At 39.2% G+C, this 19,931-nt stretch overlaps 1 protein-coding gene across 4 annotated transcripts in view; it reads left to right on the top strand.

Moving 5' to 3' along the window:
• Positions 1 to 16,536, top strand: part of cadm1a (cell adhesion molecule 1a) — a 438,346-nt gene extending 421,810 nt beyond the window's left edge. For all 4 annotated transcript variants that reach the window (XM_042499349.1, XM_042499346.1, XM_042499347.1 and 1 more), the window contains 2 exons: positions 11,305 to 11,433; positions 16,169 to 16,536. In XM_042499349.1, the coding sequence (XP_042355283.1) occupies positions 11,305 to 11,433; positions 16,169 to 16,287 (248 nt within the window). In that variant the 3' untranslated portion in view covers positions 16,288 to 16,536. The remainder of the gene's footprint in view (positions 1 to 11,304; positions 11,434 to 16,168) is intronic.
• The last annotated feature ends 3,395 nt before the right edge of the window (positions 16,537 to 19,931 follow it).

Genomic DNA, 19,931 nt, shown 5'->3' with positions numbered 1-19,931 from the left:
CCTGGAAATGAGCATAATAGGTCCCTTTAAAGCAAATTAAGGGGAAATTAAAGAGTAAAACTACCTAGATAAGGAATTAACAGAATAGCTTGATAAATCTAAGCAGACCATAACCAGTGGTGACAGATCATGAGAACTCTTGCTTAAGACACTGTGTCATGGTGTGTCCTCCATGCAAACTAGAGTCATACACTGTTAAAAAAAAAAAAAGACAAAAGCTGCAAATCATCAAAAACGATTCTTTTTATTTGTTGATTTATGGAAATAGGTAGAGTCAGAGAGGTAAGCCATGAAAGTGCTCGTGTAAACAGATCATCTCTGTGTCGACCTTGACCAGAGAATGTACTACAGTCTGTTTACTGCATGTATGTAAATGTAGCCATTGTTTCAGGCTCTTTTTCCAGGATTAGCCCGTCATTTCCTTGGCACAGTTCCTTCACCCAGGGATGACTCTGCTGTGTACACAGATCTACACAAAGCCCCCGATGTCATTTCACTGATACCGTTCTGTCTCACAACACCAGGATACACACAGTCTCCTCTGTTGTTATTATCACTCTACCAACAGCAGAGGAGACACACGACTTGACTAAGGGAGTCAATTCTTGTTTTTCATTGCTGTCCCCTTGACCTTGACAAGATTTTTCAGTTTAGATCACAAATTTACTTTTTGATGAGCAACGTCATTTTCCTTAAAAACGCGTTTATAACTAACTGTCAGTCATTCATTTTGACCATATCTTTGTAAAAGTCAAAAGATTACATATTCTAACACAAGGGATTCCTCTGATGCCCAGTGTCACATATTCAACATGAGCACACACACACACACACACACAAACCAGGCCTCTGGCCACCTTTCACATCCACAAGCATAAATCCTGGGGAGTTTTTCAGCCGTTGAAATGACCCAGGCTGGAGGCAGCTCGGTGACAGCGGGATGGGAGGAGAGTGTTGGGGGCGGGTTGGTGAGTGGGGGGTGGTGATAATCACGCATGAGAGAAGAAAGGGGCAGTCTGGTGGATGGAGAGAAGCTCCACTGGGCTTTTTTTTTTTTCCAAACAGTGTCCCCATTAACAGGACTGATGTGCATCTCTGCAACAAGCTGCAAACTCATTTGGCCTTGGGAGCCATAGAGAGTCCTCAATGTGTTAGGATAAGTCACTCCTGAGACCACTAAAAGCCATTATTAGAAGGTGTTTATTGAGCTAGCCATGGCCTAGATACAGCTTAATATCCTGAGAACAGTTATAGCCCATAATTATATTACATTTTGGATGAATACCGGGCGTGATTAGATAAATGATGAATAGCTCCATCAGAAAAAGAAAAAAACACAAGGTGCGAGGTTTCTTAGGAGATAATGTACTATTGGCGTATTTCTGCAAGGAGATGGAATATTTGCTTTCCCTCTCATGACTGTATTGTTTGGCACGAGAAATAGAATTCATTACATGCACGACACTTTATATTACACGAGGAATACCACAAAGAGAGAAATACCCGCTTCTTTTGTATGGCGTTCTCCTCCCCACCTACCAGGTATAAATTAAGAAAATATTCAATCTCATTTCAGACATTACCCAAGCTTCTCTTTCAGCTGTGTTTGAGCTTTCTATTTTAAAAGCGGGCCCTGAAGTGTGTGCCAGACAGTGAAGGTTGAAATCAACTACTGGTGATGTGTTATTTTCAGGAGACAATGCCTCAGTATAACTGCTAATTACAACTGTCTTTTTGTGGCAGAAAAAAAAAAGTTTTAGAAAGAAAAAGATATGAATTCATAATGAAATGAAGTGTCACTGTCTTCTTTGCTTTGTCTAATTGAATTACATTAAAATGATGTTACAGCCCCCTTTTCCAATCTGCGTAAGTGTAGAAAAGCTCATTTGGAAAGGAAGTCCAAAAATTAGAGCAATCTCTGATAAGTTAGAAACTCAAAATTAAAGTCTGTATAGATCCCTGTGAAGTTATCACTTTGTTTCTTTTCTTTTGATTGTTTGTCCAAAAGTGATTAGCTATATCTGCCTCAAAACCATTATTCAGTAGTCTGCCTAATATCATACTGCTCTTAATATAAAGACATTAGTTCATTGTTTTTCGCACTTCAGGACAACAAACCTAACAATGGCCCCTCCCTCCTCATTGCTAATTTAGGAAATTAATATAATCTGTGTGGCAAAATATAATTTATTTGTTTACATTATCTCTTCTGTCTTTTTATCTTTAATGAGAACCCAATCGCCAGAATAAATGTTGGCATTGTGGGTTTCTGCAAACCATGAGTATGTAACATTTGTATGTTATTATGTAGTGGATACTTGACATTTCAGCAACACTGTGGTTGGCGTGTGATAAGGTTAGGCACAGAAACCACCTGGTTATGGTCAGGAAAAGATGTGGGTATGGTCAGGAAAAGATGTGGGTATAATCCATGCTTGTAAAAGCAGCAATCTCTAGGTTATAAAAAAACACTTTTTGTTGCACTATCCCTGCTTGAAATCATGTTTGGGCGCTAAAAAGCCACGAGAAAAACAGCCATGGTTCGTGACAATGACTACATTTTCTTCTGGCAGGCTGTTTAAAGAAGACAGAACTCTGTTAGGATCTTGCTTTTTAAAACCTTTATCTTCTGCCATGACCTTAATGGGGCCAAACTGCAAATTTTACTCAAAACAAGTAACATAAAATGACCCTAATGATCATCAGGCTGTTTATTATGGGAAATCTAAGTTCCATCATTTTTAGAGCTTAACTCACACCAGGGACTACAAGTCAGGATATCTCAGCCATGCTGCATCAATTTTTACCATTCTTACTTCATATCCCTGTCTTTATGGAGCCCTTCAAATTTATTCAAGTGCAATTCTGAATTGCTGGAATATTATTTTAGTATCACATGTTATCAGGTTGAGATCCTCATGCAGAGTGCTTTTGGTTTTTCCAGTCACAGTAACAGATATCAAAAGTAATGAGGCCTTTAAATCACAGAAAACCCGTTTCAGAATCCGCGATCAGGCTGGTAAAGCCCAGAATGTCTCTTAAATCACTGCTGAAGTCAAAATTTAATGACATTGATTTAAATCATTTCACTCTCAACTTTATTTGACCCCAGCATCTTTTTTTTTTCTGGACGGTGTTTTTAATGGCACTGCTTATTTCCTGAAGTGCAACACTTTTTTTGACATTTTGGAAAAGACTCAATAAATCTGAGGCCAAGTTCCTCTGTATGTACACCGCATGGTGCACTACCCGAGAGGCAAAAGATTTAACTGACATTTTTAAATAGGTTCAATGAATAGGTTCATCGGGACTTTAATTACATTCACTCTTTAACCGAGAGTGTTGTGGGCAATGGGAGTGGATCTTGACAAGCCAATGTGCTCTTATGACACCCCACCCACATAGCTCTGCTGTATTCCTGATTGCCCTTCTATCTGCAGGCAGCACAGGCACACCAGTGAAATCACTAATGCTTAATTAGCAGATTAGAAGATCCAATTAGGAGATCTCCTCTGTCTCAAATCAGGCCTCTGTCAACATGTCCTATGAAAATGAGATACTTCACGTTCCCACTTAAGGTGGACATTTCTCCCGCTGCCAAAATGACCACTCTTGATTGACTGTTGCGCGTGTTGTTTAGCCCTCTGGACACCTTGTTTGAAGCCCATTCGTGATTAATCATTTATATTTCAGGCACATTTCAAAGGGAGACGGAGCTGTGTGTCAGCTTTAAGATAAATCCAGACAGAATGGACGTAATATGAAAATGCTTGATTCTGCAACTGTTTGGTTGTGCTTTGAAAAAAATCCTCTCCATTCAATCGAGGCAAGCGGTTATGATTATGTGTATATGAAAATGCCGATGTTTACGCTATAACTTGCTTTTAAACCAACACTGTCTGTCTGTGTTGGTTGAGATGAACGAGCTATACACCCAAATAACAACACCACGCTACTATGATATTTATTGTAGACATTAATAGTCCCACAAGCTGAATCCTCAAATTTTGACTCACTGACTTTTCTTGTATATAAATTCTAACCTTAAAAGCATCTAATACATACCTTATATGATGACTTTTACACCCTGCACGGTTTATTTGCAGTACCTTTGTCATAAAATCCCTTTTGTCATCAGCCTCAAAAAGACAAACGTCTTGCGTTTGCGTTTTAAAGCTGCATTAATTAGTGTTTGGCCACTAGGGGGCAGAAAAATTCCAAAACTAGTTCACTGACATACAGCACTGATATATTATTATCTAATATGCTAACATGATTACAACCAGTATTCACCAGATAGAGAGCAAAACTATCATCCCATTCCAATTTACACTCTCCTTTGGGCTGTTTTGATCTCTGCCAACTCTCAGAAAGAAATTTATTGTCCTCACGAGCAGCTAGGTTCTCAACTTTCTTATTCCCTAATCAGACAGAGCACTGTTTGCAGCTTGCCGCGTCTTTTTTTATGTTTGCTCAGCAACCGCAGTCACGTGTCCTTAGCTTAACTGCTTTTGCAATGAGATAAACTCACAGATCTGCACTTTAAAATCTGCATGAAAAATGGACAGGCAGAGGGCACTCACTCTAGCTCTGATTGAAGGAAAGAGGCTTTTCCCAATTAAAACAGTGGTCACAGGAAAACAGAGGCTCTCAGAAAGAGGAAAAATCACAGAGAGTACCACCAGCTGGTCCAAGAGCTTCGCCTGGATGATTGTTGGTTCAAGGCTTATTTTAGGATGAGTCAGGGACGCTCTGACAATCTGTTGTCAGTTGTTAGACCTATTTTCAGTTGGTACAACATTAGAAATTACTTGGGTGGCGCTGAAAGTCAGCTAACGTTAGATCATTGCAAACCATGTACCCTATGACTTGTTGTCAACGCCACCACTGAAGTCCTGCCTTTCAGTTAACCTGATTGGACAATGAAAAAAAAAATGCTAATGACGTTGGGCACTTTTTGGCTCTGAGTTAAAGTTTTGTTTGGTGCTGGGCAGGTACCATGTAGGTTTATCTGTCTAGCTGTTTAGCTGTCTGCTATTGCTGGAAACAGGGGCAGTGCAGTGTGATAATCAAACCAAACAATCAATATGCTGTAAAACCACAACAAAAAGCTAAAAAATGATAAATAAATGAAAAAGAGAGAGAGCTGCAGAGTTTGATGATGAGAGTCGATGATTGTTTGACACTCTGAGTAACAAGAAGGTGGAGAAACGGCTGTCAAACTTTATTGAAATTTCTCCCTTGAGTCATGATCACTAAATGAATGGCCAAATGGCTCTTTCAAGTAGTTATATAAATGGCACCAACCATTTTGGGATACTGCTTGCCTTTGTAATTAATATGAAGACATGCAGATTGTACGAGTTTTGCGGTTTGATGTGGACGTTAGGTGCTTCTTACTTGCGACAGAAGTGACTTTTAAGGAAAGGCAATAACTAAAATTGCCTGGAATGTGCACTTCTTTGATTGCTAAAACAATGACCTGTGCAATTTGAAGTTTGACTCCCTGTGCGAGATAATAACACAAATATACTGTATTTCACTGGGTGACAGTAATTGCTCATAAGTGATACTCACTGATATGACATGCAAATTGCTTTATGTGGGATCTCTGGGACTGAGTGCTTCCAGAAACTGACAGCACATGCTCTGCAGCTGTCATCCACGCTCTTCTTTTGGCTTACAAACAGGGCACTTTAAAATGCAACCCAAACAACCCTCTTTCATTTTTTGGTTTGATTATGACAGAAATTGTCTGCTTCGTCATTCCAGCAAGAACTCTTAATGTTGCCACAGCGTTACTGACCTGCAAAAGGTCAAGATCCAGCAAGCAAGTTGAGCTTTGTGATCACTTTGATTTGGGGAAAAAGTGTATAATAATGAATAATACATTTATTTTATTTCATTTTTTACAATTTAAAATTCCACCTTGAAGAAAACTTTGTTGCAATCAAACTAGAGAGAAGAGGGTGTCAAAAAGGCATGGCTGCCAGTGCACAATCAGTAATGAAAACACACTGTCAAAGCTAAGTCTGCTTTCAGTAACATGAAAATCATACAAGAAAATCTTCCTTTGACAACAATGGATATGAATTCTTTTTGTTTTGTTCATAGGTAGAGCACAAGAGGTGTTTGCATAACATCAAATAGATTCTTCTCTTCTGTTATTTTCCCTATTTTCTGTCATTTTTGGAGATCAGAGCAAAGGTATTTGTTTTTAATCATGTCATACTATAGGTTCCTGACGCAGATTATTAATGCATCATTTCTTAGTTGGGTACAAACTAAGTGCTGCAAAATGACATGACAAAAACATTTGTTTAAACACACTGTCAGCTTTAATAAAGAGAAGACAGGACCTGCTGGATTCATTAACATCTACATTTCAAATTCAGGGTTTATTTCTGAAATTATATTCAAATCCCACACAGCAAATTAACAAAAAGTATGCCAGTTAAGACAGGAGGGAAGGCAACTGGATTAAATCAAAATAATTAGAAATAGTACCTGACTGTGTAGCTGAAGGATCATTTTGGCATATTACAATCTTGAACCAGCCTCATGTGGCCATTCAAAGAATTGCAGTTTTTGGCACTTCTGTGTTTGCTTCATTTTTTAGCCTCGGAGGCTGCCACTTGCTCTCCATCCTCATGACCGTCTCTTCTTGAAAAACATGGCACCTTGCCACATATTTTAAAAAAATCCAAATCCACAGATCTGTATTTAAAATTCTAGTGGAGATCCCAAAGTTTCCAGAGATAACAAGCGTGTCAGGCTGAATTAATGTGAAAGGGGAAATCAAATGATGCATAAGATATGTACAATATTCTTTTTGATGGACTGGTTATAAAAAGAGAACTCTTGGTTTGGAGTATTTCTCTTAATGTAAGCATCATAACTTCAGTAAAGAGTTGGAACAAGATGTAAAACTCGAGGATCTCTAACCTTAAAGGAACCTCTTTGGAAAAGTGATTTCCAAACCGTTTGCTGTGGATTTTCATGCTCCTTCAGAATAAGAAGACGTTTTTGTGGACCCCAGAGCCTTGCCTCTAACAGTTGTTAGTTGTTAGTTGCCTCTAACAACCCAGACTAGCCCCATTTCTGGTACAGCACCAAAGGGCCGCTCTTGTTGACACAGGTTAATCCAAACGGCAGAGCTTATTACGGCATGAAGTAACATATGATGTGATGTAGACTCGTGGGCTCATTGTGGAGACTTTGATGTTCTCTTCTCCCCTCCCCTCTTAAATGAATTTAATCCAGCAACATTTGACATAGACAACCGAGAATTATTCTCTGCAGCCACCCGAGCCACCTCCACCACCCTGACCACGCCGCACACACCACACACGCACGCACTCCTGCTTCCCCCAGAGCCAAAGTCCACATTAACATCGTAATAGGAAAGTGTGTTAAAGCACAGCTTTAGCAGCCTGACAAGAGCGAATTGGATGTCAGAGGGATTCCTGCTCAGTTTAATTGAATCTGCCCAGCACTAAAAAAGAAAATCTGAAGTCAAAATAACCTATTAGATCTATCAGGTAATGTTTTGTTGAGTTTGACAGGTAGCCTTGCTCTGCCTCCCCCCCTCCTCTTTTATTCCCGCGGGTTGGGTAACGCATGGGGTGTAGAGGTGGGCGGCAGCTGATGTTATCCATGATGTTTCTCTCTCTGTTTCTCTTATTCGTTAATAAATTGTGGCCTGCTGTTTCTTTTTCTTGGAGCTCACTCAGCAAATCCCTTGAGTGTAGGACGAGGCTGGAGGAGCGTGCGGAGGGGTTTTAGTGAGTTACTATAGCTAATGGATAGTGGGAGCTGATGGTTTCCTCCACGTGCGCTGATTGCTAAGGACGAGCTGTTGTTCAATGTTCTGGCTTTACTTTTTCTGGCATTCCCTATTTTCTTGTCTTTAGAAAAGACATTAGCTCAGAAGTGAAGGTTAAGTGTGTGGCGTAATGGTACCTTAATAAGCTAAAAGCACAAAACTGCATTAGTAATGTATACATTATAGTAGATACCAAAGTGTTATGTGAATGGCAAATTAATTCCAGGCCACATCTCAACGCAACACTTAGCCACATAAGTCATCTCTCTCCACCTCCACCCACTTTACTATAGTACACAGTGTGAGCTATTGATGAAAAAATGGGCCTCTCCTTTGGGCCATGAAGGACCAATCACATCCACAAACAGATATTAACTTTGGGTTGTCATGGATCCCTACACTTGATCAATAGCTTTCACATAGCATTAAAGCCAGGAGCTCTAAGGGTTTGTTGTCAAGTCCTCTGTTTTGTTTTGTTTTTTAACTTAACACTTAAAAACATTATCAACAATCCCCACTCTGTGAGTAATTTGTGAATGTTTTGTTGAGTGCACGGTTGCTTAAAGTTTCTCCTTGCAATTTCTTCCAAGATGTTCTTTTATCAGCACCAAAAAGGCATTAAACTGAACTTTGATGCAAGAAATATATTTTGAGGGAAAAGTAAAATACTGAAGGCGAGATTTACTAACACCCGGGCCACACGGTGATTAAAAAGCATGCTGAGCTGCTGTGGCTTGCACGTCTGTTCACACTGGCAGTGTTGTTGCTGTGGCACTTCTGCAGAGCTGCCTGACGTTATAACTACTGTATTTTCACAATTAAAGGCACATACTGCACTCATTTATGAAGCCGTGCAAGCTCCTGCATCATCAACAACACGATCCTGTAAATTTTTCACAATAAAACTCATGTTTAATCAACTGAAGGAATTCTGTTGACAGAAATATTGCCAGAGAGCTTTTATTTTGAAACAGAAACAGGAATGGTTGAGTAAAACATTCCTTTGTAGTTCCTCTTGTCCGTGACAGATGAAGAAATTGAAACAGTAGTAAACGGTGGTATTAGTGTCAATATTATTATGAAGAAACCATTTACAATGTCTGTTTTTGCTGAAAACCACACATAACTCTACATGTGCCGCAGCTGAGCAGCAGCTGAGTCGTGCTTCACAGCGCTGCTCACAGGGGCAGTGTGGCTGCTCTTACCTGTTAACATGGGCGCCAGAATAAAAAATGACAGGTTTCGCGATGCACATGTGTTGCCCACGCAGGCAGTGTGGCCCGTGCACAGGGATTTACTTACATGTTTAGCCCGTTCTTATCCCCAAGGCAACATATCTTCATGCAGTGGTTCATATGATATGCCACAATTCAGTCTACAGTTAAGTTGTAGCCTGAAAGGGGAAGACGGAGGGGATGATATGCAGCAAAGGGCCAGGTTCGATTCCAAGGTTGGAATCGAACCTACGGCCGTTGCAGCAACGACATAGGCTCTGTACATGGGGCGTCAGATCTACCAGATGAGCTATTGGGCACCCTATCAATGCTCTTTTAACATAATGCTACATAACTTAAGTCTGATCGGCACATACTTTACGTCGAAGTCCATACCTATTTTATCATACTTTATTGTTGCCAAAGAGAGCTTTTTGCTTCAGTATCACACGCTAAGGGATGGGAGAAACACTGCGTATCTGACGACCTGGGAGTGCTATTGACTGCATGGGATGAGAACGTGTTGAGCATTCTGCCCCAAAAACACCTGCTGTATTTATAAAGTAGACACACCAGGTGGGAGTTAGAGTTTTCTTGGCTTTTGTGACTGTGTGGCGTGTCCTTATTGCATATGCATTTAAGGCAGGACCGTGCAAATAAGAAGAGCAGACATGCTAACAGAGGTTGATTGATTGAATGTATCCCACTAAATTGAGGTCACTTGTGTCTTCAGTTTTGAGGGTAAAAAGGAGGCGTAAACATGGTGAAGATGAGATTTACAAGAGCCACAAGGAAGATTGTAGAGTGGAGAGAAACGTGCATTAAAAATAGAGGGATGGATGGTCCGTCCGTTAGCTGTGTTCGCCTGTCCTTGTAGGTCAAACAGGGAAAGGGTGGTTGGAGTCTGTCCCAGCTTGCGTTGCACAAAAGGCTGCATGCTCGCTGGACAGGTCACAAGTCCATCGCAGAGGTCACATAGGGCAGACAGCCATTCACACCTATGGGCAGTTCAGAGTTCCCATATTAACCCTTTAAACCTGGAGTGACATTAGTTTTCTAGTGCTGCTTTCAGATGCCTTGCACATGTATTTAAGTCTTTGAACTCTTTTTCTTTAAAAAAAAAACATGAGCAAAAAAGGCAACGAGCAACTTGGTAAGAAATATTCCACAAATGTTCAGAAATTTGTAGATTAGAAAATTCAAGATAGGGAAAAATGTCGAAGGAAAAATGTGTAGGAAAAAAGAAAAAAGCTAGGGGAAAATAACATAACTTTTAAGCACTTCACTTTCTACCAATTCTTGTTTGTTTCATTTTGTTGTTTTTTTCTTTTCTGTGCTTTTTCTATTTAATTTATTCTTATATTTTTAATGTCTTTTTACTCATTTTTAGGTTGTTTTCTTCTACTTTTTACTTATTTCTTGCTATTTTTTGGGTCATTTATTCTTCTTTTATTGCTCATAGCTTTCTTCTCATGATTTTGAAAGAAAGGGTTTAAAAGGGTTAAGTAACATACATCTGTTTGGACTGTGGGAGGAAATCCACACAGACACATACAGAAAGGCTTCAGCCTAACACTAACATTAACCCCAATCACTGCACCACTACGTTGCCCATTATATATAACCAAAAAGTGATTACTAGAAACAGATATGAAGAAATCAGGCTATTATTAATTTATAGAGCAAGATTATAATATCATAATTTTATGAGTAATATTCTGAGAAATAGTAATGAGTTCTCCTTCACTTGCAAAGTGCATCTGGAGGGCAGCAGCAGCTGAGTGCATAATGAGCTGCTGCCTCAGTAAATCAGGTGCTAAAAACACCGATTGCCGCCGCAAGCTTGATGAAAACCGCAGCGCACATTTGCGCAGTTTTCTTAGTAAATCTGTCCCTGAGTGATTTCTCACAGTCCAGCAGGGACACGGTTATTATTATCCTGCTCACTTTAATCAATTCCTGATTGCAATCCAAACTGTTATCGCTGTGGCAGTTTTGCAGAGTGGATATTAAAATGCCAACCAGAATTTTTTTTTGTTTTTTAAAAAGAAGCCAAACTGGTCTCAGGGGAGTTAGTTGGAAACAAACAATACCCAAAGACGGCATATTCCAATGTGAAATACCTGTAAATTTTTAAACCTGAAGCAATAAAAGGAACACAAGATCAAGAAGTCAACCTACACATCCCACATCACATCTAACTGTCCCAGGAGGGACGTGGTGGCTGACTGCCCTCCCACAAGTTTCTTTTTGCTTTGCTTACAGATTCACGGGCTGGAGAGGGAGCACCCAGAACGGTGGACCATGCAGTGATTGGAGGAGTGGTGGCTGTGGTCGTCTTCGCCATGCTCTGTTTACTCATCGTCTTGGGACGCTACTTCGCAAGACACAAAGGTACTGGACCTGAAAATACAGCTCTATAAGCAGTGCTAACAATTTGAATTTGTTTACTAACTAAAGCTGCTTTGGGCAAGATTACTATACACATTGTGCCTGAATGAAACTGTGGGAAGATGAAAATATTCACTATCCTTAGGAGGTAAAACAGCAGTGGACTCACCAACATTGATAGACAGCAGTAAACTGGTAGAACCAACTAATAACATCCCTCCGTACCGCCATACATTACCATTACGTGCATCGCCAACTTTTGCACATTTCCCTGAATAATATTTCTGCAAATCCTGCACAAAACTGTACAGATTTCTCTCTCTGACATATTTGTTACATTATAGTATTTTAGGTATTTTTTTCTTATTTATATTGTAATTTTTCCAGTCTGTAATTTTGTTTTATTTCCTCTTAATATGTAAATTTTATCTTTAATGTCAGTTTTTAAGACCAGAGCAAATTCCTTGATAGTGACAACCTACTTTGTAATAAATCTTCCGAATTAGGATTCTGACTCGCAGGCATCTGTTTATAGCAACATGCCATGCCAAAAAACAAAACGACAATTAATTACGGACTAACATCACGACAAACAAACAACATGATTTGAAAATATAGATATAAAAAAACATAAGACGTTACAGTTAGTGAAACAGGCAGCTCACAGAAAACACACTACACTTAACACTACTGCAGCAAATATGGTGAACATATATCACAGCAATATTTCACAACAAAATCCTTAAACATTAAGTCAAAAAAAGCGCATTTTAAAAAACATATTTTGTAATTTAGATTTTTTATGCAGCACCTGTCAGCCTCTCTAAGTGACATACTGCTCACCTCTCAAACACGAGCTGATCCAGCAGGCTGTAATATTTATGAGATGTGGCCTCTTTACTTTATTTCTGTAAAATCCTCTTTTAACATCCCTTCCAAACAGTGGAAAGATGGCTGTTAAGGCTACGGGTTACTGATGGTGAGTAAAATTACATTTTTCGTGCCGCCCTGCTGAATAGTATAACGCATCTTGTATGCTGCCCTCATAACACAGAAATAATTATAATCTATAACAAATTTCACACTTTGATATTTCTCATGCAGGCGGAAATGGAATTGGATACCACTTTAAAGAGGAAATAGTGTAAATGAGGCCATTAAAAGGTGAAGAGACATTTTCTTATTATATGGTGCTTCTGAACTCAGTGTTTACTCTCTGGTTTCTGTCCAGCAGCTGTGTGTTCACATAAATATCATCTCTGCTGTTCGATGATGGATCTCAGTGAAGTAAAACATTTCTGATCTGAAAAAAACACCATTAAACTGTTAAAAGGTTCATTTTTATCTCCGTTAACACCCTTTAGTGTTTATTATTCAGACTGCAGTTGGTGGTGTTGTACTGGACTGCATTGTTTTGAAATTAATTCAAATATTTTATTCCATCAGTGATTGTAAATAGAAACACCTCTCAATATAGTCCAGTACAACTCCACTGCAACCTCAATAATAAACATGTAGTTAGACGAATACCTCTCTGACAGAAGTGATAAAAACTGAATATTAAAGTCTCTGCAAAAGTAGAATTTATGACTGAGCTTTTGCACTGGATTACATTAGCACCTTCAATGGTTAAAATGCACCCTGATCAACACGTTCTCGTCCCATGTCATCGCTCATCGGTCAGTATCGCTCACATCTGCATATGATGCGCCAGGTACCCTCCCGTGTCTGTTGTTGATGTTTATGCCCTTTAAATGCACTGTCTGTTCAAAATACACTTCTGTTTTCACAGGAAGTGTAAAGTTTCTGCTCGTACATTTTCAGAATATACTTACAACATCGGTAAAACACCTCGTATTTATCTTTATTTCCCCGTGCAACACAAGCACGTGGTTAAGTTTAGAAAAGACCATCATGGTTTGGCTCAACATTCATACAGGAAGTGAACAGTGGGTTCCCGGGTGAAAGTCTGATATGTTGGACTTATATGCCTGATATTACATCGTTTTCAGCAGCGTTCCAAAATAATACTGTCTGAGGGTGAATCATACAGCCACAAAAGGTGCCGTTCAGCCACATTTGAACTGGCACTGCCGGTTCATAATGAGAACAGGCTGCCCCTTACTGTAATGCCTAGTAAATAGCGTCTCAGTGATCCTGTGCTACATGCATGTATTTTATTTGGATAATAAGTATAAATTTGGCGCAATATTGCCCTTTGTATGCAAATGAGCGTCATTGCAAAAACAGTCCAATTCACAAAGACCAGCACTGAAAGCCACACAGTGAAATTATGCGTCTTCAGAGAGTTTGTGGTAATCATGCATCTCTTCTTTAACAGTTGTGCAGTTGAAAACACCAACAGTATTGACAGACTAGGATATTAAGGCCATCAGACATTTTTTCTTCGCAAAGTTCAAATTCCTCGCCTGAAGTTTTGAGATCGTTGTTCAGGACTCGTAGCTGTGTGTGTATACCAAACTAATCAAAACAAAGCTATATCAGTAAAGTTCTCATAACTACTAAAAAGAAGACACAAGCTGTAGTAAATTGGAATTATACTTTAATGTTCATCTGGCGTTGTTTTCACGATGCCGATGTTACTATTAGTTTGTTCACATTTTATTGTTTTTTACATAATAGCAATGAAATGCAAATAAACAAATCACATGGAGGCCACTTTGACTTATGTTAGTGAGGGTGTGTGTCACAAGCTGTTTTAAGTGCAGTGGTGGCCACATATGAATATTCATAACACAGTAGTAATCACAGCCAAGAGACGAAAGAGCGATTCATTTATTTTTTGCCTTGTTCAGGCGGCTACACGTATGCAGAGGAGTGTTAAGATGTGAGACAGAAACCAGGGGAGGTCACTAGAATTTCAGGATGTTGAGGACAACCTTTAACTACCTCTGTCTGAAACTTTCCATAATAATTACTCAACAAAACACTTACCTGAAGCAACTCATAAGCATTAGAACAAACGTAGGAGTAGGGTTGTATTAACTGGCAACGGGGGCGGATTACAGCATTATTCTGATATGAACTGAGGCCGCATTGCCAAAAGTCTCAGTGTATCAGATATAGTATAATGGCTGCACAAGTGGAAGTGATTCAATGCTTTTTTTCTCCCAGCTGTCATAAAAACCCGATGTTAAAGGAGGAATGTGTGGAATTTAGTGGAATCTCGCAGACAGGATTGCAGATTGCAACCAGCTGAAACCTTTTTTCACCACATTACAATTCCTTAATTTTTATTGTTCAGGAGGTTTTTACCAGGTGCTGAATTATCCGCAGGGGTCTCCTCCTCTCCAAAACAAAGTGACCAGTCAACTTAAACAGTCAAAACCACTGAATGAAGCAGTTTCACATTATAAATCAGTGTTTCTCCGATGCTGTTTAGCTCACCTTTTGTATTAAAACAATGTGGGGAGTATGTGAAGATGAACTGTGGTAAATCTTAAAATTGTTTGTTATCAGCTGGCGGCCATTATGTCAAACAGACGACCTCACCAGCGGGAGGGGTTATTGGTCTAGTACAGCATAGTGCATCCTGGTAGTTGTAGGCTTGAGCAAATGCGAATGCCACAGTCCTTTTTCTCTTTTTTCTCAAGTAATGTAGCACCAGTTTAAAAAATGTGATGGCTTAGTTTTATGTGAGGACCCTCTTTACATCAAAAAATTAGGTGTTAGGATAGTTTTTTTTTTTGTAAATAAGTCCTAAAAATTCCAGGGCACACTGCAAAAGTTAAAAAGCCTTTAATAAATGGAGTTGCAGCCTACGTTTTTTAGCATTAATCAGGACCCTCTGTACATCAATCGAACACTTCTTTAGGTTCAGGAGGTTTTTAGCCGGGAATAAAATTATCCACCCAGGTCTCTTCCTCTCCATAAAAAAAAATGGACCTGGTGATATAAACTGGTAAAAAACAGCAGTTTCACATTAAACATTGTGTCACATTGTGCTTTTCCAATGCAGCTCGTCATGCAAGGGCTGTTAAATGGTGGGTGATATGAAAATGCAAATAGCCTATTGAGTGCCACAGTTCGGTTTGTCTGTTCTGTGCTTCTCTTATTTTCAGGTTTTTATACACTGAAGAAAACAAACATATGAAATTATATTCCATTTATGCTAATATAACCCCCACTAAATATTACACACTGGATCTTGAAACAAGGAGAAAAAAAACATTGAAAATGTAATAACATGATCTGGCGTCTGGTAACGAAATGTAATGTAAAATAAAAACACATCCCAGTCACTCTCCCTGTGGTACAGCACCACCAAATACCTTGTTTTCATCTATTCAAGCAGCATTTGTGCTTTTATTTCCACATTTGAAGTGAGTCTGTGATACCGCCTTCGTTATCAGCCTCGACTGTGATAGATGTGGATGAGTCTGGTAAATTATGTTTGAAGGGGCTCGCCAGTTCCTTTTTTTCCCCTTCTGAACTTGACAAGGTTAATTTGAAGGTGTGAGCCATGCTCTTCCCCACACTCGAGATCATTTCAAAACCCTGCTTTTCGTGTGCCAATTTGAATGAAAAAGAGGGCGAACAGTGTATAATCTGAATATTACAGCTTGCTGGTGTTAGGTTTGTGTAAATGGCCACACGGAGAAGGATTTACATAATTAGGTGCTGTGGGATGTAGAGGCACATTTTAATCTTTTGTATCATCTACGCAGCAGGCTATTACCCAGTCCGTGACACTGTCCTTCATTCCCGTCCTCCTCAGGTACCTACTTCACACACGAAGCCAAAGGAGCAGACGACGCAGCAGACGCAGATACAGCCATCATCAACGCAGAGGGTGGCCACACCAACTCGGACGAAAAGAAAGAGTACTACATCTAATCAAAGCAGGACCCCTCACTCCAGTGTCCTCTTTGGGACACCGAGCTGTTTTTGGGGCCGGGGCAGGGGGATGGGGGGGCAGATTGAGGGATTACAGTTGGTTCAGGATCACTTTTAGTGAGAGTAGAGGGGTCGAGGAGTAGAAGACAACTGGGGTTTTAAAGAAAGGCCTGGTTTTAAGCCGTTGTTTAGTCTAGTCTGCAGATGTAGATGGAATGTTTTGTGTGTAAAAAAAATTAAAAATCAAAAAAGGACAAAAAACGGGGAGGGGGGGTCGGGTTGTCGGTAAACTGAGATGGGGATGGGGGTGGGAGGGGTGCGCCAGACGTTGCCAGAAATCACTGTAGAGAGCTTCACCATTCGACACCTCCCTAACTGCTGGTACGAATTTTATTTAGTTCAACCATTTGCAGAAAATTCTGTGCCTTGTTCTATCCATACTTTGGATTTGTGTTGATCCTCATTTGCATAACCCTGTTGCTCCCCTTTTTTCCCGTTTCATCTTTCCCCACTCGTAATTATCAATGTGCTGTTGGCTTTTGTATGAGGGTAAAATTACACAGCCACTTTATTCATTTCCCTAAATGTGTCTGCACACACGCATCCTCTACTGCATAACAAAAACTCTTTCCAGTATACTGTGATTTGTCTCAAGCCATTACTTCCCTCTCTTCTATTTTTCCCCCCTGAAGTTTTGACAGCTCCAAAAATGCATGGAATGCTTTACATATCATTGTACAAAGGACATAAATGAGAAACAGGTTTGATGTACTGTATATGCTCTCCCTGCCCCCTCCTGAACACAACCACATTCAAAACATAATCCAAAAAAAAAAAGGCAGCAAAGGATAATATGAAATGATTTTATTGGGCCGATTCAGTTTTTAAATTTTATGTTCTGCAACCTCAGTTTGTTCTTTAAAGCAGATTTACTACTGCCTCTTAAACAATTACCTTTCTTAGTAAAGAGAAGTCGTACATTATTTTCTCCCGCTGCGCTGCCATTTCATTATTTTGATTTCTTCCTCTGTTCAGTACTACTTTTCTTCTATTAGTCTGAATGAAGCCCTGTTTTTCCACCAGCTTTTATTGAGTCGTAATGATGAGATTCAATTGATTTCCATCTGCTCTCACTCTAGAATATTTTTCTTACAAATGGCAAAGTAAGAAATTGTTTTAATTTTTTTTTTTGGCAGACTCTCAGTCAAGATGCCTCAATAATAAAAGGCTGTTGAAAAAAATATTTGGTATTAATATGGGCCAACTGGCAGCCAAAAGATGCTGGTGTTCTGTACATAACCGAAAAAGAGAAACAGCCTTAACCAAACCCCAAACGCATTCAAATTTATTTTAGAAAATACATAAGCTGCACAAAACATCCTCCCTACAGTGGGCTCATGTTATCTCATAGACACACAATCCAATGTAAATCAAGCCAATGGAATCACAGCTGTATTGTACACTAATCCTTACCAAGAAATATTTTTTACAACTTACTAGAATTACAATGGAGTACCTTTGTGGATTTTATTGTGTCACGCTCATTGTGAGTTTTGTCAAAATGTAAAACAAGCAAATGTTTGGGGAAGTCTTCAAAGTGAAACGCTCTGAGAGACAGGCCAGTCTTTCCACTTCCATCTCACCTTCTAAATATATACTTTGCTTTGATGCAGCAGCTTGAGTGCGTAAGCAGTTGATCGTTTTTTGCATGTGTGTACGTGCTAAAACTCATTTCTTTCTGCTTCTCGATCTTGCTTTATGTATCACCTGCCAAAAGTGAATGAGGATCTGTTTTGCTGTGCCAGCTGGGGAGCACTGAGGAATGCCAAAAGTGATTAGTTGTTTGTAACGGAACTTAATACACATGTTGTGCTCCGTGGTTGTAATCCGTGGGTTATATTAACGCCCTGGCTTCTTAACATGGCAATGAGGGTCTATTCATGGAGTTGATTGTCCTAATTATGTGTTCACACAGCGAGCAGCTCACCTAATGAGTCTGTTCTTTGTATGACAGCTGTGGGTGGATTGAGGTGGAGGTCTAGGTTGCAGTGTTCACCTTCAAAGTTTTGAAGAGGCTTCGTGTATTATGATATCACATCAATTTCGATATTTTATCAACACAAAGGATAAAGTTTTACTCAACTTCCTGAGTGGTTGCAACCATTTTTAAGGAATTTACTCCAACAATTATTTAAAGTAAAGTTTTTCTCAAGTTTAAAAGCCAGAATCAATAAGACAAACATGAATATATCGAATGAGTGGATTAAAAAAAAGTGTAAATTAATTGCCTGATGTTGGCACCTTATCTAAAAGTGAAATTCTAAACATTTTAGCAGCGCAAAATCAAAACTTGTGATACTATCATCTTTTAATGAATATGTTATGATGTTATAAAATGATTTTTGGGGGATTCAGGAATAAATTATCACTAGCAGTGAGTTTACACCTTGCATATCAGAAGGAGATAGGTGTCTTTATAATGATACTGTTTGCAATACATTGTATTGCAACTCAGACACACAACCCAAATGTGTTTTCTTTAAAGGGACTGAGAAACCAGTGCAACTTAAAAAAATCACACTAGTAAATACTTTTTTTTTTTTACCAATTTCACAGCATATACACCTGTACATGGCATCAAGAAGCGTGCTGCAAATACAGTTAAAGATGTTCCGCAAGTCGTACAGATCACAACGGGCAATTCAAGGGGACAGTAGAGACTGATGAACTTGTCAATAATGTTTGAAAATTAGTTTTAGTTCTAAAATTTTTAATGTGTGATGCCCGTATTATTGGAGATATTGCAATATACCCACGAGTGTAAACCTACTAGTTACGTACTAGCGTCGTCAGCCATTTCCACGTTCCCCTGGCGATTGTCCTGTAGTTCTTATGTCCCGTACGTGCTGTTTTCCGTAACGTCAGATCTCACTTTAGCCTTTTGGTTATCCATCATATTTACATTGTTTTAGTTTTTTATATATGATATATATCAATATCAAACATATCTAATAATGACACATACTCAATTTTCATTATTAAGTCACATTCACCATTAGGATTTAATGGTGTTGCTTGCTGTGTGGACACTCATATCCAAGATTTAGTTCTTTATTGCCATGTTAAAACATTGAATTAGATTTTCTCAATGTGCAGCTCAGATTGCAACACATAATCAATGTGATAGCTTTAATATGTCATTGTCATGCATGAAGGCAGCATTCAGTCTTTCTATATGGAGATTGTGGTTTTGGGGTTGTCCAGAAGGAGTTGAGATGGTTCTTGTGAAGTGCATTACACAAATTTCACTCTCCTGAACATTACGCATCTGTGCATTTTGAAAGTCATTCAATATTTTTTCTGCAGTTTTTAGAAGAAAGTCGGAGGGCAGCTGTGGACATATATTTAGCTTTTTTGCTTTGGATATTGCAGTAGGAGATGGGCTACAGGAGTGATGTTGCAGACAAATATCAAGGGTGCTGTGTCCAACTCTCTCTATCTGTTAAAACTTGAGTTCATTTTAAAAGTTCTGTACTCACAAAGGAATTACCACTAAGTTAACACTGTATGCTGATGACACTGTTTTGTGTTTGTTACGTGGACGGGTGGGGGTGGGGAAGGGTTCTGATTAGGTTCGATGTTTT

Source organism: Plectropomus leopardus, chromosome 13 (assembly GCF_008729295.1).
Source record: "Plectropomus leopardus isolate mb chromosome 13, YSFRI_Pleo_2.0, whole genome shotgun sequence".
Classification (NCBI taxonomy): domain Eukaryota; kingdom Metazoa; phylum Chordata; class Actinopteri; order Perciformes; family Serranidae; genus Plectropomus; species Plectropomus leopardus.
This window is presented reverse-complemented; position numbering and strand designations above follow the sequence as displayed.